Source organism: Morone saxatilis, unplaced genomic scaffold (assembly GCF_004916995.1).
Source record: "Morone saxatilis isolate NCDOM2014 unplaced genomic scaffold, NCSU_SB_2.0 Contig4, whole genome shotgun sequence".
Classification (NCBI taxonomy): Eukaryota; Metazoa; Chordata; class Actinopteri; family Moronidae; genus Morone; species Morone saxatilis.
In genome coordinates this window covers 3397989-3423814 of record NW_023339984.1, presented here as the reverse complement: position 1 = coordinate 3423814, position 25826 = coordinate 3397989, and the positions used below count along the sequence as shown (strand labels likewise).

The following is a 25826-nucleotide window of genomic DNA, read 5'->3' as shown; positions in this document are numbered from 1 at the left end:
TTTTTTTTTTTTTTTTTTTTTTTTTCATGTGATCTATTTAACCTTTTCCCCCTACGGCTCATCATCTTTTTTTATTTATACTACATGATTTTTTACCTATCTACTGGTGAATTCTTACTTCAGTACTCTTAGTGTATTTCCCACTGTTGTACTTAACATGGATCTAAACCTAATTAGTATAATTTACAGTCCTGCTGCAGGGAATAGTCAAATCAAATCCATCTTTGTACCCCACAGGGACACAAATGGGTTTACAAAGCCACAGAAGTTTATATTACTTTTATCTGAGGAAAAAAACCTTTTTTGTGTTTTTCTCTGTGTGCTGTTACAATTATTTTGACTTACTACCACAGCACCATGTTTGCAAGGTATTTTAGTTTGTTTGTGTCTGTGAAATTTTTTTGTTTATATTTACTGCCTCAACACAGAAATACAGTAGGTACACACACACACACACACACACACACACCCCCACACACATATTCCCTGGGTGCTCCTTGGCCCTTTTCACCCTTTTGTTTGTGTCGCTCTCTTGGTCTGTCAGCATATCATAAGTGTGGAATGAGGATGTGAAGTGGTAAGTTGCAAGGCGTGACCCTTCCTTTGCCTTGCACACACACGCACACATAAACACACAAACTCTCTGCTTGTATCTCTTCTGTCCTTTCCTAGTGGTATTGAGGTGCTATCTCTCTCTAACCTGTCAAGGTTGTCAGGTACTGATGGATGGCAAATAGATATGGTGAATGGAGAGACAGGAGCACCAGGATATAAACAATTCTTTCTTCTGCATCCTGCCCTTGCTCTGTCTTAGCCTCCACACACAACTACTAGCTGCTGCTGGAAGGCTTACCAGTGAAAATTATAATACTTGGTTAGTTTCTGAGAACAACATTTCCCAGCTTCTTTGCTTGATCTTCTTTTTTTCCCCTGTTTTTTAAATTTTAAAATGGCCCTGTAGTTTTGATTCAGAGTGGCTCAGATGGATTGATCAGAACAAATCATTGACAGATATCAGCCTATCTTCCCATGCCAAAGCGTTTGTCCATTTAGAATTTCCTTCTTAAATGTAATTATATAGAGGTTTGAAATATTCTGATGTAAAATTTCCTATTGAAACCCCTGCTGATAAAGTGAGTATGGCTAGAGGATTGGTGATTAATTGCAGGCTTTACAGACTGCCTCTAGTGACTTTACTGAGTGAAATTATATCCTTTGCCATTATATATTTAAAAAAAAAATTAAATATCAAACCAATTGCTCTCAACCTAAGTAGGACATCAGATTGAAACTATTTTGGTCCATGGACTCCCCTACCCTGGTACTTCCTGATTCTACAGGCTACTTGACAGCAGGACAACCACTTAAAATTTTTAAATGCTGGCGACCCTACCAAGGCCTCACTGGGGGTCACAAGGCCTTCTTGAATTTAAGGGGTGTAAGAAAACCTTAAAAAATACATACAATAGGCTTATATCTAAAATAAATTGTCATTTAAAGTTTAGATTATTATTTAGGATATAAACTAAAAAATCTCACATGATAAGGGCATGGGGAAGATCAGAACACAAGCTATATTCACAGAATTTCCACCCTAGATCAATGGCCAAGTGTCAGGCAGAAGTAAACAAATGTGTCAAAAGGTCCTGAAAATATCAGGAAAACCCAATCTCTGATGCAATATTGACAGCAAATGATTAAATTCAAATTCATCCAAGTCACCATTTTACACAAACGTCCTACAGTTTCAATAGTGTTCACTATTTAGGTTAATTGTACAGTGTTCTGTACTGTTATCGTTATGCATTGAATATAATATGAAATATAAGGAAAAAGGTTGTGAACCCTTGCTTTAAAACATGGTAAACAAACCACAAAAGCCTTGTCTCCGATAGACCAGCAAGAGAGAGGATGACACCAGAGACAAAAAATGCAAGGATATGAAGAAGGATGTAAAGATGTGTGTGTTTTTATGTTGTCAGATGTACATAGAGATATGATTCCAAGTCCTACATAGATTTTCAAACACCTGTGTTTCTCCATGCAAGTACAGTGGAGAACTCTGGATATCTACCTTATGCCTTTGTAAATGTGGGACATGGTGTCAAGAAGCTCTCAGATAACCACGCATGGAGATTTACCATGCAGGTTATTTACGACCACGAGCCCCTCTCAGAGGTCAACGCACGCTACGTCTTTGAAATGTAATTATGTGGCGATTGGTGAAGTGTGGATGCGGATGTGGCAATTTATGGACAACTTCGTCCTAATGGATGGCAACTGAGCCATTCCATCCAGTACACACACACACATACGCACACACTCCAAGGCCCTGGTACAGATTAGAATAAACGAAAGATGGACGTACTGAGGTTGAGGCGATGAGTACATGGCCCAGTACAAGGAGAGGGCAGTGAAGGTATTCTGTGTGTGACTGATCTCCTTGCTGATACTGACTATCTGATTCAGGGTTAATGGTATAGATTTGAAGCTAATAAGTGCTTCACAAATGGCTGTTTTAGGTAGAAACTGAGGCCACTTGAGCCACAGTATTTGCAGCAACTGTATGCTGCAATATCACGCATATTTTGTTAGTTGTTGTTAGGGTGGAGAAGGTTTAGTTTTCAGTTTACCTGGGATATGTTAAATCTGAAAAATACTTACGAAACACCCATTTACTCTCACGCTCAGAGCGCCACGTAGCTTGAGAGCTTCAAGGTCACTTGCTGGGTATCACATGAGGACCAATTCAGCGGGCTGAAAGGGCGCCGGCCTAGCTGGGATTGTTTTTCTGTGGACATAATTAACTGCGAATAGAGATTAGGATTATTTCATTTATGTAATCTGGCCCAGGAGTCCCCAGCCAGCAATGGTCGGGAGAGATAGAGGAGGATAAATTGGTAATGTCTTATAATGAGCAGCTACAACAGGCATGCTTTTGCCCCAACCAGACAAATAACCATGCAGTCGCCCCATTGCCTTCTCCCTCCATTGTGACAGGGCCCAGAATGGGAAATCATTTTTCCATTTATTTTTTAATCATTTTCTCAATTTCTCCCTCCCTACCGTCCATGCCGAAAGTAATTTAATCTGTGGGCCACTTCAAAAGACACATTTTTGTGCGCATGCTCACGTCTTGCCAAATAACACACATTGCATGTACACGCAGACACACTTCTCTCCTTTCCTTGAGGTTATGTCATTTTGGGGAGGTGTGTTGTTAAGGTACTTTCTCATTCTATACTAAATGTTTATGTTTATTATTTACTATAGCTATGTGTCATCCCTAGAAGGCAATCAGCGGCAGGAAAACATGAGCAGAAAAGAAAACTGGAGACAAAACAAAGCTATTTTTGTTCCCTTATCTGGGAATCATCATCTCGGAAAGTGTTCCACCTCATATTTGGCACAGACGACATTTGCTTGTTGTCGCTGAAAAAAGGGTTAGAAAAAAGCATGCTACTTAAAAAACAAAAAAATCCTTTTTTCATTAAGCCATAGTGACACCAGCCTTGCAGTGCACACAAGCTTAACAGTTTGCCTGCATTCAAAGCACAGTAGCAAATCCCATCCAAAAGTATAGCTTTTCTCTGCCCAGCAATCACAGTAGATAGGTGTCTGCCTGCCTGCCACCGGACACTGGTTTGCTTACCATTCTCTGGACTCTGAAGATTTTTGTTTACCCTATTATGACTGGTAGTAGCGGTATAGAGAGTGCAATAACCAACGATGAGCAGTGCCTCTGTAATTTTCAAAATGTATCTATGTAGCAGACTTCTAGAGGCTAAATCATTTCTGCTGACAAATAATAAAGGAGAGGTGGGGGATTGTAGGCGCTGGCCCATAAATATTTAAGGACTGGAGGATTATTACAGAGTTGGGTTTTATGTGAAGCCTCGACTCTGATTGTAGTGGCTTGGAGGGATTGTGAATGTGTGCCTTTGCGTGCATTTGTGCTGTCCATGGTGTCATGCTTCATACATTTTGCCAACGTATTTGTGTCAATGATTTTGTGTGTTCTTTTTATGATCTCTTCAGACATCCTACAACTGCACAACAAGACCTCACTGTCTGTGTGATGTGTTTATGTGATCTCCAGCAGCCCCTCTTTTGTTGTTATGACGGAATTTATTTTCAAGTCTCTTGCAACTTTGACCTCAAATAGCGTCATAGTCTGACTGGTATAGGACAAGGTTACTACATAGCAACTGCTTTTATTGTTATTATTTTATTGTTGTTGCTTTATTATTTTGCCCTAAATATGATCTAATTATGATTAAAAATAAACTACAACTTATTGTGACTGAAATAATAATAATTTGCCACCTTGGGATGATGTTTCAGAGAGCATGCAGCTTAACATTTTACTGTATGAAGAAGAAAAAAAACATAATTGGATGGACTGGATGAGAATATAGGAGAGTGTATAACACCAGGTCCTTTTTTTTTTTATACGTTTGCAAGGAATCCCAGTACGCCCTCTGCAGTCTCTGTTTTCATTCAGCCCACTGACCCTCAGCCACTCCCTAGTGGTGCAGGCCAGCTCTCGCCTTCCTCTTGGCTTCTATTGCTTGGTGGATGAGGAAAAATGACTGTGACATTAGGTATCGATTCCACATTAACGCATCGGGCTCCAACGCTGCCCCAGACACATTGATTTCTATTTTGGTTGTCACTGGAGAACACAAAAAAGGTGAGGCCTTCGTGGCTTTGAAAAATGGATGGGGTGTCCTTTTTAAATGCCGACCAGTTTACAACTTGGTGTTTTCCCAGAGCTCAAGGCATCCTGCATGGCCAAACTTTATGTAACCATGCAACTAGGCAGTCAGTTGATTTCTCAGTCATAAGAGATAAAACAGACTAGGCTCAATAATACCTCTAAATATCAGCCACATTTGGAATACCACTGCATAATGTGCCACCCTTCAGCTGTGGAAATCTTTTTGCATATGTTGACATAATTAGCCAACACTATACAAATGAGTTGTGTAGCTGCTGCGGTAGTATCGTGGTCTTTGTTCAGCATCTGGCTGGTGGTGCAGAGGGAGGCCTGCACACAGGATAATGGGGCTGATGGCAGGTGGCGATTTGTGTTGGGCATCTGAAAGCCTTTCTGTCTGATGGTTGGCGGACGCGCAGTCATGCCAGGGTGCACACATGAGAATACACCAGGCAGTGCTGTCCAGCTCTGCCAGCCAGTCACTTGGTCAGCTCATTGGCTGGTTGGTGTGCTGGTGATTTGGCAGACTCCAAACACCACAGGGCAAATAGTCAAGAGTATAAGTAGCTAATTATATTTGATACTATTCCTTCAATTATCAGCTTTTTTATATATATATTTCGGGTGAAGTCAGGTACTAGTAGTTTAGTGTTGCTGTAAGTAATCAGTGCACTGCTAAAGTTCAGTTACTGAAAAACATGCGTCTTTGTGTGATTAATTGTGTGGAATACGGTAGTACAGCTCATCCACTGCGCTTAATTATCCACTTAATTCTTGTTCTATATGTGAAATTCCCAGAAAGGGATCAAAGTATCAAATTATTATGTTGAGCTTGCTCTATATATCATACATCTTACTGAATATTTCCTCTGCTTTATTCACAACTACCATCCGCCTTAGACTAGAAGTTTCTGCACTCCCTGAATAACTAGCAGTACGTTTTTCTTTAATTTTATATAAATATTTATACAGTTTTACCACTTAGCAGCCTGTAGCCATTCTTACAAAGTGGTATAAATGCAGCTGGCGTATATGAGCTGATCACTGCATACAGTGAAAATTTTTTCTACTTACGCTTGGCTATTGCAGATATTGCTGTGCATCTTGTAAGGAGTGAGATGAATCAAGTCTTTTTGCTTGTCAGTGTGAAGACAATTTTGAACCTCCAGGGCAGAGGTGACATTGTGTTTGTGCATGTGTGAGCTTGTGTGTATGTGTATAAGGAAGAGAGCGGGCTTACTCACAAAGGTTTCCTCGGTCATCACTTGTTCCTAAAGCTCCCCTCTCAGTCAATCATGTCAAGACCACTGAGTGTCAGATGGAGGGGGGGTAAGAAAATATTGTATTGCGTATGGATGTTTTGTTTTGTGATATGGTATCAGCTCTCAAAAATGTGAACTGAGGCCTTTGATGCTTGATGATACTGGGACTGCATTAAATGTAAACTTTTTTATTAAGATTTTATACATATTGTGGTTTGTTGTTAATACTAAAATTTAAAAAAAAAATTGATCACAAATCACAATATATCTCCTTGCTTACGGTATTGCAATATATTGAATTGTAACCCCTTACATCTGAGGTCGGAACAAGTTGTCATTGACATGTTTTTATAGAGGAAGAAATGTCATAAATCAGACATCTAGTTTTAGTCAAAGAAAATTACTTCAAACACTGTAAAAATCATGGTAAATGGAGGCTGTATATTCCAAACAAACCTATAACCTGTAAAATGTTACTGTTTTCCAAGAGTAAATTCTAACTGATGCAGGTAGACTAACTATGGTGGTATGATCACTGTCACTGACTGGTGGTGAAAAACAGACAAACACAAAGAGAAACAGGGGACTAATGTCTTTCCTATTGAAGATTGAAGACTCCACTTAAAACACACAGCATTAAACTTTAACCATTAAACAGTAGAAGAAACAAATTGTTGCTGTTAGAGTTTGGTTTAACCTGAAAAAGTCATTTTCACTTGTCATAAAGTTGAGTATGTCTCAAGGGTTTAAAGGAAGGGACCGCCCTTTCAATGTAAGAAGCAAATTATATTTTTCTTATTCTGTGTGACAAACACATACTTTCCCTCTACTTTTCCAGAAGTCCCCTCAGTAGCAAGTAGTTCTTGAATCTCCCCCCTTCTCTTGCCATGAAAGTTTAGTTCAAAGATAGCTGCAGTACAGACTTGTAACTTCACCTGCCGTACATTTGAATTATATCTTTGTGACATAGAGTAAACTGAATCCTTCCATGTAGCTCACTGTCGTTGTCAAGCAGTTGCTGTATCTTGAAAGCTGACAGTTGGCTCCGTTTCTGAAGGTCCAGCTTTCTCTGCACTGAGAGCTCACTGGCTGTGATTTTTTTTTATTTTTTTTTTTTACTTTTGATCTGGCTGATGAAACAGGTGTATTTTTACTGAGGCTTTTTTCAAAAGGCGCTTCTTGCCTGCGGGGCTGACACAGTGGATTCAGGACAAAACAGATCCTTACATACAGTGCAGACAACACATAGACGTACTATTTGACAAATGTGAAAAGCAATGCGCATACACATTTACACACAGATAGCACATGTACTTAGTTATTCTAAAGTGGACACAGACACTGTATGATCAGTTCATGAGAATGTCCACATTAATTACACACTGGACAGATGGCAGCACAGTGAACCATTCACTTGTTTACAGCTTGATTTTATGCACTCCTATTCATTATTAGACCACTAGCCCCCTCTCTGATTAATGATGATCACTGTATTAGGATGCTCCAACCTATCTGCACTGATATGTTTGTGTGCTAGTAGAATTGGCTGCGTTCTTAAGAAAAAGACGTGTTCCATGGTTTACAGTGGCAAAGGCCTGGGAGGAACAAAAGATACAGCACAGACATCATGGAGTGTCTTGCTTCTGGTGCCATCCTAGGTTAACCATTGTCAACCATGTCCACTGTCAAGGAACATGTCTGTAGCCCTGACATTGAACTGTTAGCGATGGGTCTCTATCACTATCATCTGACCAGAGAGTCGCTGTTCAAGTTGGTTAGCATCCTCAATATCTCCCACCCCTTCCACAAATATACTGGTTGAAAAGAGAAGCATCTTCACCCAAAGCCAAAGCCACCAAGCAGTACAGTAGATCATTCCTGCCATCGAAGTGTTTCCGTCATACCTGCTCTGTTGTAGTAAGGATATCAGTGAACTGGGAGGATGAGGACTTCTTACTGGACTCACTAACTGAACTTAATATTACTTTTTTCTGTAACTTATGGCACAGCCTACACTTTTTTAATTTACAATTGCATTCATATTGAACACCTTCCTGAAACACACATATGCTTAAAAGGGAGTACTTTTTTACTTTTATGTTAGTGCTTCTATTTGACATTTGTCCTTCCACTATTCTTTGTTTTGTTTTGTTTGTTGGTGTACTGCTGCTGTGGAAATGCATGGAAATAAAGACGTGCAAATACAGTATCTATTTATCTACCCCCCCTCCCCATCTTATCATCCTCCACTTCTCTGTCCAACAGCTCCTCTTTTATTCCTCTTTAACTCTGTCTCTTCTCCGTTTTCCTGGCTTCCTTTGAAATTGTCTCCGTCTCACAGCTCATTTGGTTGTGTATGCAGGGCTAAGTGTGATCAGGTGCTGTATTCATTTACTGCCCCATATCTGGGGAACGTATGGCATTGGCACTTTTAAGCCCGACTGATGAGAAGATGGGAGTTTGTGGACAGGATGTTCATGGGATTGTATGATCGTGTAAGAAGAAGGAAGGAGCCGATAAATGGGGAGGGTAAGACTGCCATAGAGATGGAAGTATTCATGTGTGTTTTTCTGGCATAGAAGATGGGAGATGTGGGAGGAGACAAAGTGTCATGCGGGAAAATGCTAGGGATCCACCACCAAGAGAGGAGGAGAGATGGAGAGAATGCAGAAAGAGATATAGAGCAAGAGGGATGATGATGTTGATGATGGTGATGCATCCACAGTACAGTTGATAAAGAGAGAAATGGATGGGGAGAAAGAAGGAAGAGAGGAAATGTCCGCACAATTACTGTGGCTGCCAGAAAGAGGCTAATCAAATGGCACTTGGCACAGCGGGCCTCTGCTCCACGCAGCTGGTGGAGGAGGGAGAGAATGGGCTTTGACAGCAGGGAGAAAGATGGGAGGGAGGAAGTGAGGGCTGCAGAGGAGAGGTTGCAGGGATGCAAAAGGGAACCAGCTTGGAGGGATTCGAAACGCGGTGAATGTTGCGTGCAGGGCAATGGAAGGGGGATGATGGCTTACTGTAGAGAATGGGACACAAAATTAGAAGTGTCAGTCATTATGCAGAGAGGGAATAGGAAGAGATGGAGGAATGCTGGCATGGCAGATATGCCAGAGAGAGTGGTGTGGGATGTTGGAGATGTCACACCACAGGACATGTTTCCTGCATATCATTCATATACTAAAGGTTGCTGTATCCAAAATAATATTCTTTAGATGCAAAAGCTGCACTAGTATTTGTATTTACATGTGGATGTCTACTGATCTACTGAAAACTATTAAAAAGAAAGTGACTGAAACTCAGCACCAAATTTAATAACTGCCAATAATATTCCTTTTTTTTAAACTTTAATTGCTAAAGCGCAGCATTTTTTCATTTTCTAGGCAGCATGATTTTATATTTTACACCGTGTGCACAGTGTTAGCACTGCAGAGGCTTGGTGAGTGTGTGTGTGTGTGTTTATCTGTGTGACTGAGTCAATCGCGAGAGCAGAGTTTAATAGAATGAAGAGAAAGCTTAGGCAATCAAAGCAGAGAGAGAATCTTTGCTGGCACTCGGCAGCAACAAGATGGCCAGTCAATGCTAATTTCAATAACTCTTTAATTATTGGTGTCAGGGCTCCTTTGGATCATTTTGCGCTGTGTGAGCAAGCAAGACCGAGAAGAGAGAGCAGGAGGAGAGCCAGTGAGATAGGGATTCTCTTTACTGAAATATTAATGAAATATGAATGACGGGAGATGCAGGAGGTGAAGGGGAGGGGGGCTTTGGAGATGAGAGAAGGGGGGGGTGATGGAAATGTCTCCTCTGTAATATTGATGTTGAGAGTTTGGTTTAAGGGGGAACTTTGGATGGGAGTAACGGAAAAGAGATGGAAGGTTAACTAACATCTTCCTCACTTACGTGCCTACTTCATTCACCGTGTCTCATCTAAACTCCCATATGAGCTCTGGCTTTCATTTAAAAAGAATCAAATCTCTCTCTTTTTCCTTGTTAACATTTCCCTCCTCCTCTGTCAAGCTCATATATTCCTCCCTCATTGTGGGAGATGCCTGACATTATGACATTGCATCTTCTCCTCCCTCCCTGTTCCTGTGCTGTGCTTGGATCACACTCCTTATGTGGTATAAATTTGACACAGACAGTACTGTTCCATCCATCCACATGTCACATTTGCAGCACCAGAATGCAAACTGTTCACTGTATGCTACTCAATGTTCTCTTTCCACGATATAATATGCTGAAATGTGGCTAAATAATGAGGAGACAAACATCTTATTACCAAAAAGTGAAACTACTGGAAGCCAGCAAAGTCTTTTGGGGGGTGTTAAGTTAGTCTTTAAGAGAAAGAATGCATCTGAATGGCCTGCTCTTATCTACGTGTCCTCTTTTCTTTTTCCTTCCTATTCACACTCAGTAGAAATCCCAACTTGTTCCATTCTCCAAGTGAAAAGGAAAACGTGTTATCATACAGTGGAGCAGCAGATGCTAACTGCCCTGACTGGGATGTTTCTAACAAACACTACCAATCTGGTCTTCGTTGTCAGAGTGTATTAAAACCTTTTTGGCTTTTCCAGCTGTCTGATTGCATTTTGTGGTAATCGTATGGAAGTTATACTCATCACTCAGTATAAACAGACTTCTTTGTTACCCAACCAATAGTATGTAGGCACGTATGCAAAGAACAGTATCTGTTGCAACAATAAGATTTAATTTTTATAAAATAGAAAAGGCATGCATTAATCCTTCCTGGTTAAGTGCTGTAACATACGTGGAAATATAAATTATAAATGGGTGCATGGTCTAAGCAATGTTACAATACTAAGAAAAAATACTACAAAGTTATGGATACATAATGAAAATGTAATGCCTGTACATGTGATTTTTCCTATGTAATGTGATAGGCTTGACAGGTTTGAAAGCATATCTTCTAATTGTGGAAAATTGTACAAAACATAATTGCATAATTAAGGCTTCAACAAAGTAATGATAGTGTTTGTATCATAGTGGTATTTTTCTTAATTTGACCAAGCACCTAAAAGTTTTATTTTTCTCATCCATCAGTGAATAGGTAAATTAGGAAGTTAGGAAGTATAAATCACATGTAATTTAAATTTAAATATAACACCACAATAAAGTAGTACAATTTAAATGCAGTTTCAGAAAAAAAAGAAAAAAATCTGTACAAAACATACTTAATTACAGTAACAAGATAATTATAATGGCTCGACTGCATATATGTTTTCATTTTCTTTTCTGAGCAATGATAGACAATAACGGCTTTGTTCTCTGTGGCCAAAAAAGAAGAAGAGTAAATCCACTTGTATACCCTGGTAGCGTGACCAGCAACCCTTCTATTGTGTGATATATCCTTTTAAAAGTCCATCTGTTACTAACTGTTGAGAACATATATACTGTTGTGAAAAAAGAAATAAAAATGTAATGCGACTTTGACGTGTTAACTGTGACCCCACTTTATTTTTGCCCATAAATATGACATGAACTTTAGATAGCAATAGACTGTCACTGTCTCTTCACTGTAAACAATGGCTGGAGTTGTCACAATATACCCTGCGGTGTCAAACGTACCTTATCTTTTTAGTTCTTCATTCAAGGTTAGCTAGCTGAGCCTCGGGGAACACTTCAGATGTCTACAGTGTAAAGAGTTGTGACGTTGACACAAGAGTCACAGCGGAGTCACGTCTCCTAAATTTGACAAGGTTGTGATGAGGCTGCCATCATATTAAGGGAGAATGCAGAATGTGCAGCGTAGTTGTCAATGCAAAGCGCGCTTGTGCGAGAAGAAGACTTCTGTTTGCAGATTGTATACTTAAAAAGAAACTCAACAATCTCTCTAAATACCCACAGGCCTGAGGAAACGCATACACACTGCAGCACACACACAAAAAGACACCCACGCATACTCGCTCAGTGACTGCCCTCACTCCTGCGCAGATGAAGTGTCCGTGTGTGTGCATGTGTGGTTTCACTGAAGCAGCAAGACTCTTCTAAGCTACAGATAGTCCGGAACAGACAGGGCCTGATGTCTAATTAACTTACTGCCTTCAGAGGATGTGTGTGTCCTTAAATCCAAGGCAAACGATGACCACTAGGGAGAAGCAAGGGAGGGGGAGAGAGAAAAGAAGAAGCAGGGTGCAGTGGTGCAGAGAAAAAGGGTGCTGCTAAGACATGGAGAGTAGAACTGTTAAACAGTAGCAGGTTCTTAGGGAGGTAACAGGATTCCTCCCAAAGAACGAAGGCTATTGAGAAAAAAGTATGGAGATAAAAATACAGTTGGATGTGATCTTTTCACTGGCTGTGGTGTTTTCTGTGTCAGCAGCAGCCACGTGAGGAGAAACTGCCTGAGCTTTTACACACAGATTTATAGCGATTGATAGAAAGGGTCTTGCTCCTCCACAGGCTGAATTCTCTTCAGCAATTGCAGACATAGAAAACTGCAGCCAACATCTCTGCAGAGAACACCACTATGTGGATGTTTTATGCTATGCAATCACCTGATGGGTATTTTTTGAACTAACATTCCCTGTGAAGCCACATGTACAGTACAGACTTGTTTTAAGTCAAAAACAAGGCAGGGCAAATGTTGATAACTGCAACAAACTCACTAAGACACAGAAGACAGACATGAAGACATAGAGAGGCAGTGGCAGAGGGAAGCAGTGAATTAGGGTCTTTAATGAGACCAGACATAGATTGCTGTCTACGTGTATCACACTAGGCTAGGCCTAAAGGGAGGGGTATAAAGGGAAAGTCACTTTCAAGCTCCACTAGTATAATGGGACCCTCATGGGACCAAGCAGGGCGTATTATTTATTTATCTTTTATTTTTTTGGCTAATGTTTGTGTGTGCATGTGAGTGTGTTCATCTCAAAAATGTCTTCCTGTGTTCAACCTGTTTCAAGGTTGGCTCAAACAGCTGAAGTCATCACTGTAGACCATGAGGTTAATGTGTGACCTTTTGCCATTATCAACCTCAGCAGACGCACAGCCGCTCACAAATAGAGCTTCTTGCTAAGCCCGGTGTCATATCAGTCTTGTGTGGCTAAGCAGGCTGTTCAGTGAGTTGTGAAATTGAAATGCAGCCTTGGTTATTAGACAAACAGCCCATCACCCGTACTGCTAGTTCACTGTCAATAGCCACTGTAGCGTCAGCTAACAACACAACTCATTTGTTGATTAAGAAGAGCTGTGCATGTTGTGTATGCTTATGTGTGGACGAGCACTGATGCAAGTTTGTTGGTTAGTGTGTGTTTGCCCACACTTGGATCAGCGTATACATCACCGAGGCTACATAAGTGTGAAATATTAATCCTTAGCAGGAGTACAAATGAAAACATGACTTCTGGTTAAATATTCCATTTGAATCCATTAACCTGCTGACAGAGATATACAAATATGTATTTACAGCAGTCACAACGGGTATGATAAAAACTTATATGATATATTTATATTTAGTCATTAGTTATTTAAAAGCAACAGCAATTAGCAGTGACCACCACTTTTATTTTAAGTTTAAAACCATTTAAAGATATAAGAGTCTCATAGCTTGACCTGCAGATCATTTCAGGACCAAGACCAGTAATACTCCAGGCTGGTTTGCTAGCCTATATACTGGTAAAAGGTGCTTTAACTGAGGTCATTTGTGTCACCTAAGATTCTGACTGTTTCTGTAAGTAGAACATTTGACTGGGATGATCTTACAGACAAAAAGTTACCAACAAAAACTGTTGTGTGAGTGAGGGATGACCGACCTAACAAGCTCTATAGAGTACAATGATGTGTCCTAAAACTAGAATTGGTGATATACCTCAGGGCTGAGTAATACATTGGATCAAGTAATAATATTAAGGTAATATTGCATACTGCCCTGTTAAGCCACTGAAAATCACAGCATTGGAAATTCCTTCACTGCGACAGCCCTACTGTCTTGTGTAATTATATTTATTTTGATTGGAAGCCATTTGGCTTGTGGGGTAGGATGAGGTCATCTACCTTAAAGGACCAGTGTGTTAGATCATGAGCCAGTGTTTGCTTTGTCTGTTCTGAGATAATGTAGAAACATGGCGGTTCAACATGGCAGACTCCATAGAGAGGACCCACTCCCTCTGTAGATAAAAACATGAATGAAAACACAATCCTTATTTTCAGGTCATTATACACTGATGAAGACGCTATGAATATTATATTCCCTTTTTGCCAATAGATCCTCCTAACTGTTAGACATTGGACCTTCAAATGAAGTCGGGGGAACAGCTAGGGGCAAAATGTTAATCATGATGGTCGGTACCCAGTGGACCGGTAATGTTTCAGAGTGATTACTGTGGTCTAACTAACAATACTGAGCCTTGCTGCAGTGCTGAGCTGAAAGAGCTTTGTGCTTGCAGAGTCAGTATCTCTATATACAAGCAAACACACAGAGTAACTGAGCAGCCTCTCTCAGAGTGGCATACTTCTCCATTGACTTTACATCTTACCAGTGGGTATCCTGTTCAAGTTATGCAGGTGTATGTAAGAAGGTATTCATTTTAAAACGATGGAGAAGGATGCAGCTCACAGTGATCTGGGGGAAACAAATGTGCATGTGAGACATGTTTCGTGTTACAGCAGTTGCCAGAATTCTAACTTGTCATATTTCTGTGGCTTTATATAACACATGTGTAACATGCCTTTGTAAGGAAGAACCCCCTGTAGGGTCAGAGGAGATTAAACTGCTGCTCAGGTCTCCCCAATAGACTTAGAACAGCAATCATGCAGGGTGGATTAGTAATCAGTGCATTGCAAACTATACATTTTTAAGTAATGCACTATTATTTTCAGTTTTAAAGATTTATTTTTGTTAACCCTCAATCTGTGGAGTTAAGCAGTGAGAACAATCAATGTGTTCTAGTTGGGTTTGATTAAATGGTTAAATACATTTCTAGTAATGATAACGAGGTCTTGACTAATTATTACTATGTACTAAATTTCCTTTGTCCTCCTACCCAAAATTAAGTTACAATCTGTTGTCTTTGTTTTCAAAGATGACCTACAAGCCTGTAAAATACACCAATGTGTTCTCCCATCTGTAACGCTGAACAGCAATGTATGTGTGTGTGTGTGTGTGTGTGTGTGTGTGTGTGTGTGTGTGCACTATTTTTAAAACCACCAGCATACTGTGGCTCTAAATTAGTCATGTTTACAGAGGTTTTTGCAAACCAAGCATGCAACTTCACACAGAAGTTGGCCACAATGCTGTTGCTGTAATTGAAATCATTGCTCAAGTATGTGGTGACTGTACAGTTGCTGAAAGAGAAGCAAATAAGCCTTTGTTTGTATTGATTTTGGAAACTGATTCTTAGAAGTTGACCTTGGAGGAAGTCTTAGTCCTTGCACATAACTTACATTTTTCTGTCTTTTGTATTTGCTAGGAATTCCACATGACCTTTTAAGATGTTGATTTTTCATGAGCAATTTGATCTAACACCCTAACAAAAATGCTTTTTACTCTTCTGTAATCTAATATTAAGAACCACTAGCTCAGTGCTTCTTTCTTACTGCACAGCATATGGGCCCATTCATGCTGTTACATTCATCATTGACAAGCCTCCAGGGGAAAGGGTTAGCATTTAGCTAAAGGGTTTCCAATACATCAGCAGATGAAATCTCATATAAGCTTGTGTGTTCAGTTTGTTGTCCAGTTGGTGAACCATTTAAGCTGATAATTTTACATTCACCTTCAAATGTCAGTGGGAATATTGATCACTTTTCAAAAGTTTTCCACAAGTTTATCTTAGCCGTCTACATACATTTCATTTCCACCCACATTCACTGACTCTTTCAAACATTTCATTTTTTACTTAAGGCCTTCATTAGGATTCAGTTGGAGAAAGAGGCTGTTGGGGGAGACAAAGAGTCTGTTGTATAAAGGCTTTCCAGATGCCTGTGGTATTTGTTCCAAGGCAGTTTTGACATGTCACCCTTAATTGTTTATAGCTTAAAAGTTGACATATCACAATGCCAAATCCTTATTTCCTTTCCTCCTACCAAACTCTCTCCTTGTCTGCAAGCAACCATGTTTTTCAACTCCTCTGTGGGTAGTTTCAGTTTCCGATAGCAGGTTCAAGAGGTTAGAAGCCTTTAGCAACAAGTTTTGCTCATTAAAACTCTTCCTCAGCTGACTGAATCCCTTATTAGTGGCTCAACGTGCTAGATATTACCTCTCTCAACATTGGCATTTACTCAAATTTAACCTGAATTTAGGTAGTTGTTTCTTTGTGTGTTCCCTCTAAGCTGTCAGTCTTACCCTTTGCAGATTCTTCTTGGTTCTTCATTGCGTTCCTACAGTTCTTTCCCAATTAGGAATTGATGTACTGTTGTCTCTGTTATTGCTAACACTAATGTTGGAAGGGTTACAGTTGTGTGCTACTTCCATGACACATGGCGTCCCCAGCTTCCTCTTTTTCCTTGCCAGTGATAAAGCAGTTGATAAGTGGTGTGCTTTCTTGTCTGTGTCCTGTCATATAGAGACCATCAATAATTAAGTATTCCGCTGAAGAAATCAGACTTTCTTTCTATTATTTTCTTTATTTCTGTCTCTGGGAGATGTTTAACTTTTTCCCAAAGAAGAGTGCTCGTTGGATTTAATGTAATGATGGCCACGCATGTGCGACACACACACACACACACACACACACACACACACACTCACACTAAACTGCTACACTAGTCTACTATATTGCCAGCTATGACATTAACATATTAAGTAAAGCAGTTTACAATGGATAATTCTTCAGGCAATTTGCCAAGGATTCACATGCAATTAAAATAACCTACATAAAACAAAACCGGGCACCCTTCCAAATAAACACCACATTGTTTGTAATTTTCACTCTGCCTTATTGACAATAATCTGTGATAAATTGTGCAAGCCTGTGCTTTCATTAAATTTGATGTATGTTTCCGTTTAGGCAGTCAGTTTACATTTTAATGCAACTATAATCTGTTTCTTTAAAAGTATCTTATACATTATATTTGTGGACCATATGCTCGTGATTGCTGTTCATAAAAGTGCCTCTGTGCAAATATGCAAATAGTTTTTGCGTCTTCTCTAAGATATTTTCACCACAGTTCAATATAAAGTTAATGAGCCAAGTCCAACCAATGCTCACTGGAGCCATAGGAAGAAAATAATCCATACACCTGCATTTCACGTGGTTTCTCTCATGTTGTTGGGGTAAAAGTATTCAGACATTAGCATGATCATTGTAGCAGAGAAGGGCCAACCATAAATGTGAAACAGTATTATTTTGGACGTTCTTGTTTAGATTATTGAAAACAGTTGCAAACAAAACAACAGATTGTTTTCCCCCTGCTGACTAGATTAATCTTTAAATCACTTTTCATAGGACCATGCATAGAATCGATATTAGTTTTTAAAGTTTGCTTTTCTCGTTCTATGAGTACTATGCAATAAAAAGGTGTTGCCCTCCTCCTAATCCCAACACTGAAGGAAGAGGGTATCTAAGAAATAAACATAATTAATAAATAACAGTGACACTCTGTAATGTGATGCAATGTCCAAGATCTGTGGATAAGTTCAACTTAATGACAGGGGTCTTGCATGCTCGACTGAAGGGCATGTTCTTGCTCAATTAATAGGGCTTATTATGTACTTCTCCTGTTTTGCAGTCAGCTCCCTGTTGGCTAAGGAGCCCGCCAGTCAGAAGCACACAAGCCTATCGTTAGTGTCAGTTTACTTGACATTTTCTTTCTGTCCCAGTTGAGCCCAGAGACTGAACAGCCCTCCACTGTGATAATAGTCACCTGCCAGACACCCACAGTAGGATAGACAAGAAATGACTGAGGAAAAATGAACAAAGAGAAGAAAAAAGAAAGAGTGCAAATCAGAGAGAGAGAGAAAGAGGTGGAGTGGAGTCACGAGGCTGCTGCCATGGTGTCTGATACTGCAGTTACAAAATGGATTGTTTCCAAGGCGACAGACAATTAAAGGCAACTTTTTTTATTCCCATTAAGTCTTATCCTTTAGTGCCTCAAATCATCCTCAAGAACAGAGGAGAAGCAAAACTGTCCCATGAAAATGATAGCTGTAAACTCTCGGAGATGGCGGTGAGTGAGGGAGTCAGAAGGGTCAAACACCACTTTGCCCCTTAACACACAAGCATGCTGACACAGCCCGACTCGAGTCGCACCTTGTTTTCAGGGTCATGTCAGGGTTATGTGACCCAATTTACAGTACCAGCCTACCAGTGAGGAACAGATTTAGTATGCAAATCACTCTTGATTCTGTTCTTCACAGCCCTATATGAAATTTACTTTCTTTTTTTCTTTGCCACCTGCACACTCCTCCGGCGACCTTCAAATACTGTCAATCAAAGCAACAGCATAAGGGATTAAATTAAAACGAACTGTGCACTCTTAAAATGTGACCTGCAGCTACATTTAAAGGTGGAGGAGCAAAAAGAATCTAATTAAGTGTCTTTATGCCAAGGGCTCTTAAAATGCATGTCCTTCGTCTGCACAGTCAGTCATGGGTTACAATAAAATCTATGGATACCTTGTAGACATAAATTTTACTAATACAGTCAAGTGGGTGAATGGAATGTCAGATACATGCACATTGTACCAGTAAATGCTACAGTAAAATGTATTCTGTAAATATCTATGTCTTGAGCTACATAAAGATTCTTTAGAAGATTTCCCACTGTGCTGCAATCCGCATCATATGATAAAAATACTGTCTCTGAATGAGGTCTTTATCCACCTGTATCATCTACAGGAAATGTGAGGCTGTATATCGTCTGGGTGAGACGCATCCATACTTGGGTTTAAAGATTATATCTCATGAGCTATAAAATGCAATGGAGACATCTTGAATGACTTTTGTTCTCATACATGACCTCACTGTGGTGGACAGCTAATTCGATATTGACATTCTTGCTGTTTTAGCAGCATCCCTCAGAACAAAAGACACACTGTGAATGGCGTGATAGCACATTCACTATGCACTTAACAAGAGGTTTTTAAGTGGGGAAGGAATGGTCAGTGCAACAAAGCACTTTAGCCTCCAGCAAATGAGGTGGGCAGACATCAAATTATAGTTCCTTCATTACAGGATTGCAATCAGTCCATAGATCAATACATACAGTAATCACTAGCTGTGGAGAGAAAGGAGAGTGGAGAGGAGGAGGGCACAATGCTTCTCTTTTTCAGACTTGTGTCAATGGCTCTACAAGAGACTGGAGGCAGAGATCCATAAATGTATCCACAAATTACCAATACAGCTAACTAGGTAGTGTCACAGGCTAGGCCAGGTCAGGGCTATACATGGGAAGAAAAATGGAGACATCAGAAAAGTCACCTAATCTAGAGAATTGAGTTATACATTAAACCAATTTCTATGATTACTGAATACCTAATGATGTGATATTATGTATCATTTCCGGGGCTGTGTATTGGCAAGAATCTGGTGATATGATGCATAGCACAATACAGGGGTTACATATATTGCATTGTGATTAAGAGGTTTAAACACGAGATTCAACCCCAAAAATCAGTAGTGTTTTAGTATTATATAACTGTCTGATGACCATTACATACTTTACACACAGGTGGTGCAAAAATAAAGACTCACCAGTTGAAGGAAAACATTTTTGACATTATTACAGTAATTATTAAGCACGCATACCTTTCTGGTGACATACAGTATGTTGCTACTTTTGAGATGACCCAGCCAATCCCATCACAGTGCCAGCATGCAGCAGGTTTTGAGAGACCAATCTTTGCCAAGGGTGTAAATGATTGGCTTTTGTCCGAGCTTAGAATACCACATATGTTTTTGTTAAGGACAGCTGACAGTTCAGATTTATGTGTGAGGGAGACAAAGAAGGTAAAATCTATGAGGAGTGAAACATGAAGTAGGGAGGGGTCACAGAGATCCGAGCAATCAATCAATCACCCCGCCTCAGCAGTTTCTCTGCACCCCACCCAACTACCCCCTGACACCACAATGCGCCTCACTTTTCAAAATCTGCATTGCTTCGTCCTCTCCTCCTCAATCTTAGTGCGTTGCATGGCTTTCCCTAGGTCATTGTCTTCTCTCTTTATTGCTTTTGCGCTTTCATTCTTTCTCTCTTTATTTTGTTCTCTTAAAGTCTTTCTTTTAGTTTGCGGCATGCTTCATAAAGACAGCTGTAGATCCAAGAGGGAATGTGTGTTTGTGTGTGTGAGTGAGAGTGCACTAGAGCTCTTAGTCATTGCCTAAGAGCTGAGTTGGTGTATTCATATGTGTCTATTTATTCACTTATGTGGTTTTATGTGTGTGTTCATGCGCAAGTTCTTTAACACTGGCCAAACGTTTAATAAGCAAACAAATATTTTCCCAACAGTTCACAGGCCTTGGAACTAGCGCAGGACACTAGCCACTGTCTGTAAACCCAGCAGGCCTGTTTGATTCATGAAGCAGCATCAAAGCTTTCATATGCCCCGTACATTTCCTACTGCTCTCTCATCTCACTGTTGAATCGTTTCTCCAAAGCTGTCGGATACTCTCTCTGCGGGGTAGATGGCACTCGTCGGAAGCTAATAGAGGGTAACTGTACATGCACATGTGGGTGTGTTTTTTACGTGTGTCTGTGTGTAAGAACAGCGAGGTAATGTGATGTGAAGAGTGAATTTGCCAGCATGTGGTCATCTAGATTATGGATATTTTCACATGCATACACACGCTTGTCTTATTTCATTCTCTCTTTTCTAATTCCCCTAAAACTACCTAATTACTCCCAATATGTAATCCAATCGGCCAAAAAGCAGTATGTTAAGGTTCATTATGCGTTGACTAATACACCACACAAGTTTGGATGGAGCTATTCATGCAGCTCATCTTATTAAACCTGCTCTCTCTCAGTCTGAGATGAATCCAATTTAATAACACATGCTGCACTGCGCTTTTATTACTGTAATATTCACCAAAGACTAGCCTAAAATGGCACTTTCGGGGCAGCATTGACAAACACAGATTGTATTTGTGTTCTCGTGACATTTAATCACCATTTGTGATGCTGTGTTCTTTTACAGTGGGGACACTTGTTATAAATATCCTCAGATCGTAATTCATGATATTGCTGTTGCAGGGAAGCTAGATAGAATACTTATTTACACATCCTGATGCTCATACTTGTTTGTGACTTTGAAGAAGTGATGCTACAGTAGGATTGTCAGGACAATATGGGTAGTAGTGTGTGTGGGTTGGAGTGTGTGATCGTCCAAGTCAATGGCATTGATTCCGCTTGGGCTGGAATTCCATCCTCTTCCTCCGTCCCTCCTCCCCCTCACTCTTTCACTGTGCAGCTCACAGAAGAAGAAGAACAAAGAAAGCCAGGGGTTGCAGAAGGCAAACTGCTTGACCTGACGACTGCAGCAAAATCCTTAGCTATTGCTGGTGGCATGATTGTGACAGAGGTGACAGTTGAGGTTGAGGTTATTGGATCCATTTTATGTACCGTAAAAAGGCAGAGGGGAGAAAGAAAAAGTGTCGTCTAAACTAAGTTGGATCGGGGTGCTTCAAAAATAAGTTGGTGTGATATTGTTCTGATTTCTGGGTTAAAATGTTTTTATTTTTTTGTTTTGTTTTGATAAATCAGATGTCAGCTAGTGAGCATCACTTCAAGAGCTGGTAGGGGTTTGGGGTTTATGTTTTGATATCTCACAAATAGCTGTGCTCGCAGTGCCACTGCATGGGTGCTCAAAACCTTTATCTGTCCCAGCCAGCAGAAGTCTGAATTTACCTTTTTGTCTGTTGTACTCGCATCGTTAAAATTTCAAAGCCACTGAACCTCTGAATCTGACGTAGGAGAAGCAGCCTGAAGTGCCAGGAATTGCTGCTGAAGTCGAGTGGATACATGTGACCAGATGATAAACAGCAGCTTGCTTCATTACATCTGCTTAGTCATGAAGAAATTGTTGGTTAGATAGCTCTGCTTAGATGCCGGGTGTATCATTTTTGACCCCTGAAAAATACCGACTAAAGGTCTGTCCACCGCATGCAATGAAATCAAATATCAGAGGAACCCAACATTTAATTAATAATAAAGACGCTATTACGGGTGGCTAAATTTCAAATGAGTCATTTCTGTAATGTAGTCAGGGCCTTGTGTGAGGTTAATTGAGACCTTGACAGCACTTAAGTCTCTGCTGTGTGCTTGTGTGTCTTGTCTTACCTCTGGCTACAGTGTCGGCTCTTGGGCTTTATGGAAAGAGATTTGATCTCAGTGAAAAGCGCATACACCAAGTGTGTATGTGCGTGTAATCACAACGGTGCTGCCATGGGAGCGAGAGGATGGGATAGAGAGCTACAGTCGATGTAAGAGGAGAAACAGATTTATATAGGGACAAGCACATATTCAATGGAACTCAAGTGTTCTCAGGGTAGGAAAGAAAGTCATTCTTTGTATTAGTTTTTGTTTCTTGAAAGCCAAGGCTGAAGTGATCTCATTTTTTCTCCTTGGAGACTGGGAGGAGGGCTTTTCCAGTGCTCTGCATAGTGGAGGAGGATCACAGACTTCGAGCATACAGGAGATACAGAAAATGACTTAATCTAGCTCGCAATATGAGATGGATCAGTGTCAATTTTTGGATAACTCCGCAATGTATTATTAGCTTGTCAATATTGTATCTTGCTACCTCTGGCTCTTAAGTCCCAAACAAAAATATGATTGTGTTCATTTTTTTAAAAAATGTATCGAGAAGCATTGTTGGCATCGTGACCAGACTGACAGACGCACTCTCCAACCCCCCTCCTTTCTCCTCTCCTGTCACTCCCCGATCCTCTCCAGCTTTATCTCCTCTTCTCAGCCTTCTATTCATTAAACAGACATAAACAAAAGAAAGTTTTTTGTTTGCAGCCAGTGTCTCTCTGTTGCATGTGGCTCCATCTCACTGAGCTCATGGAAGCAATCACAAGCTGTTTGTTGCTTACCGTTAACAGCCCATACTTTGGGAGGGGGCCCAACTTAATACATAATTGAAAATGGTTGCTGTGGTCCATTTGGTACGCTTTTGTTCTTCCTACATCAGCAACGCAGGCACCGCCAGGAGGCTGCTCTAGGGGATTTGCTTTTTTTCTCTGTCATTTTTTCCCCTCCATCTCTTTCTCTCTCTCCTTTGATGCCTTTTTTCTATGACAATTCACACTTCAGTTGAGATTGCTCTAAATTTCGATTCCAGCCAAAATGCTCTTTTAAGTGGCTGTCTCAGTCTGGATGCCATTCGTCCCTCACTTCCTCATTTTTTCCCCCACATATAAAATGTTTTCTTTTATGTGAGTGCATGCACCCATATTATGTGGCTCTGTTTGTCTCAAAGTGAGCTCTATTATCGCCTTTAATGTTCCTGAAGTATAACAGTTAGTATGTCACTTAACGCAGCACTCTTTCTGCCTCTCACCATGGATTTTTCTTTTAATTTTTTTTTTTCCTTATGACCTCCATGCAGCACTTATTCTTCAAATTGGTGTTAATGTAAGACTGTAATCAACTTTGTCTTATATAGGCTACAGCATGTTGAACTGTCCATGGTCATATCTCAGTACAAAGCGCACAGCTATCAAATGGACACACTATTATCCATCACCACTCTTCTCTTCCCACCTAAGATTGCTCCTGTGGCTCGCTCATGAGATTTGGCTTTCAATCTGTCTACCAACGGACCACCCCCTCTGGCCAGCCCCAGCCTCTCTCCCCGGGGAAATGCACCGAGGTCTTGGAGCGATTTTGTTGTAATGGAACTTCAGGATAAACTAGATTTGATGATCCACCCCGTACAGGGGCCTCTCGGCGGTTTGACTTTGCCCCTTCTCTTTCCTGTTTCAGCCGTAAACCTCATTACCTGAGGCTGATTCTTCAATCTGGCCTCCCCAGGGAGACAGGGGTGAGGAGGGACAAACGAACACAGGAAGTGGAGTGTCACTTCAGATCGCAGTTCATGTCGGGAAACCAGTTGATTTGTATAACCGCTGAGCCGGGATGAGTTATTTGAGAGTTGAGAGATCTTGCTGTTATTGGTGGCGTTGTGTGCGTATGTGCTTTTTGCAAAAGTATTTAGTTTTTGCCACAAGCAGCTGATTTGTATTGCATGTCTCACGATTCGTGGTATTCAATAAAGTATAATAACATAATAATAATCATAATAAAATAATCAATGATAATATGGAGAATTAGATGAATGTGAACGCTTAGTGGCTTCAGTTTCCACACTTTGACTCGTCATTTTTGTGAGTGTTGCTGCAGTGGTACTTTGTGTTGTGACAGCTGCAGGTGTTTGTTCAGCTCCTGACAGATGCACACTGTGGCCTCCCTTGACGCAGTTAGGCTGCAGTTCGACATGTGTCCATTGTACAAACTGGCTGTTTTGACTGGTAGTGTGTGAACGAAGCTCACTGCAGTGGAAGCAGGCCGTGTGCTGCCGACGGACTGACAGGCATTAGCAACGTTGTCAACACCTTTTCTTCCCTTTCTGTTTGGCTTTTTTGAGTTGCTCCTTTTAATCTACGTTGTCTGGTCTTGGCAGTCAAGCTTCTCCAGTTTTTTCTCTGCTGTTTTCTCCTCTTCCCCCTAATCCAAAAACTTCCTCCTATCTGATTCCAACCCAGCTGTTTGATTTGCTCTGATGGAAGTAATTTTATTTTACACATGGACGATGCATCACTCTACACTGAAGGTGTTTTATGTGTTGGATACATTTGTTATTCATTTATTCGTTAACTAAAACAAAACATGTTTTTGCCCTGTGAAGCTTCCTTGATGAAAACATATCTTGCATGCATTACAGCCGCGGCAACAACCAATGCTGTAACGCTGGAATCAATAACCACAGCTAATCGTTTTCATCTCAGAATATTTGACCCATGAGATCCTTGCAAGTGCTATATCAGTGTTAGTCCCATGCTGATCAAGTGAAACTTGTGAACGGTACTAGTGTTTAGTAGTTAATCTGCTCAAAGACAGCATTTTTGACTTTTATAGCTAGAGTCTGGCTTTATAATGTTTTTATTAGTTCCCCTCAAGGCATCTTTTAGAACATTAGAAAATATTCACTTTGAATAATAATATCAATAATAATTTTGGTATGATACGGTTGATCCACAAAAAAAGTACATTAAATCTAAATTTAAGCATAACTACTTCTTCCTGATTTAAAAGTTTTAATTGTTGGAAAAAAGATATTTCCTATTTAACTAAAATGTCCATTCTCAGTGTCAGTGCACTGGAGGCTTCGGGTTTCCACATGACTCGTGTAGTTTGCATATTAGCCCAGGATTTACTGTGTCACTACATCATGCCTGTACATACACATGTTTAAGTGAGATTTAAGAGAGAAACTTTCTCCCCTCAGCAGTGAAAGTGAAAACAGCCTTCTAGTGTCAAACTGGACAACATCCAACTGAAATAACAATAAGCAAAATACTCTCAACCAACCGATAATATTGGTGTAATTGTGCTTTCATATACTATGTCCTTAACTTACCTTTTTTTTTCTTTCCTCCTCTTTTTATCTCCAGGTAAGGAGGAGTCAGTCGCCACCTTCAAGGGGAACGAGTTCTTCTGCTACGACCTGTCGCTGACGCCCATCCAGAGCAGCACTGACGAGATCACACTTTCCTTCCGCACACTGCAACGCAATGGCCTCATGCTGCACACCGGCAAGTCGGCCGACTACGTGAACCTTTCCTTGAAGAGCGGCGCAGTTTGGCTGGTCATCAACCTGGGCTCGGGGGCATTCGAGGCCCTGGTGGAGCCTGTCAACGGCAAGTTCAACGACAACGCCTGGCA

At 40.5% G+C, this 25826-nt stretch overlaps 1 protein-coding gene across 1 annotated transcript in view; it reads left to right on the top strand.

The window, feature by feature from the left end:
* Nucleotides 1-25826, top strand: part of nrxn2b (neurexin 2b) — a gene marked incomplete in the record, with an annotated part of 560348 nt that overhangs the window by 155006 nt on the left and 379516 nt on the right. The window contains 1 exon segment of the mRNA XM_035675730.1: nt 25556-25826. Within this exon segment, the coding sequence (XP_035531623.1) occupies nt 25556-25826 (271 nt within the window).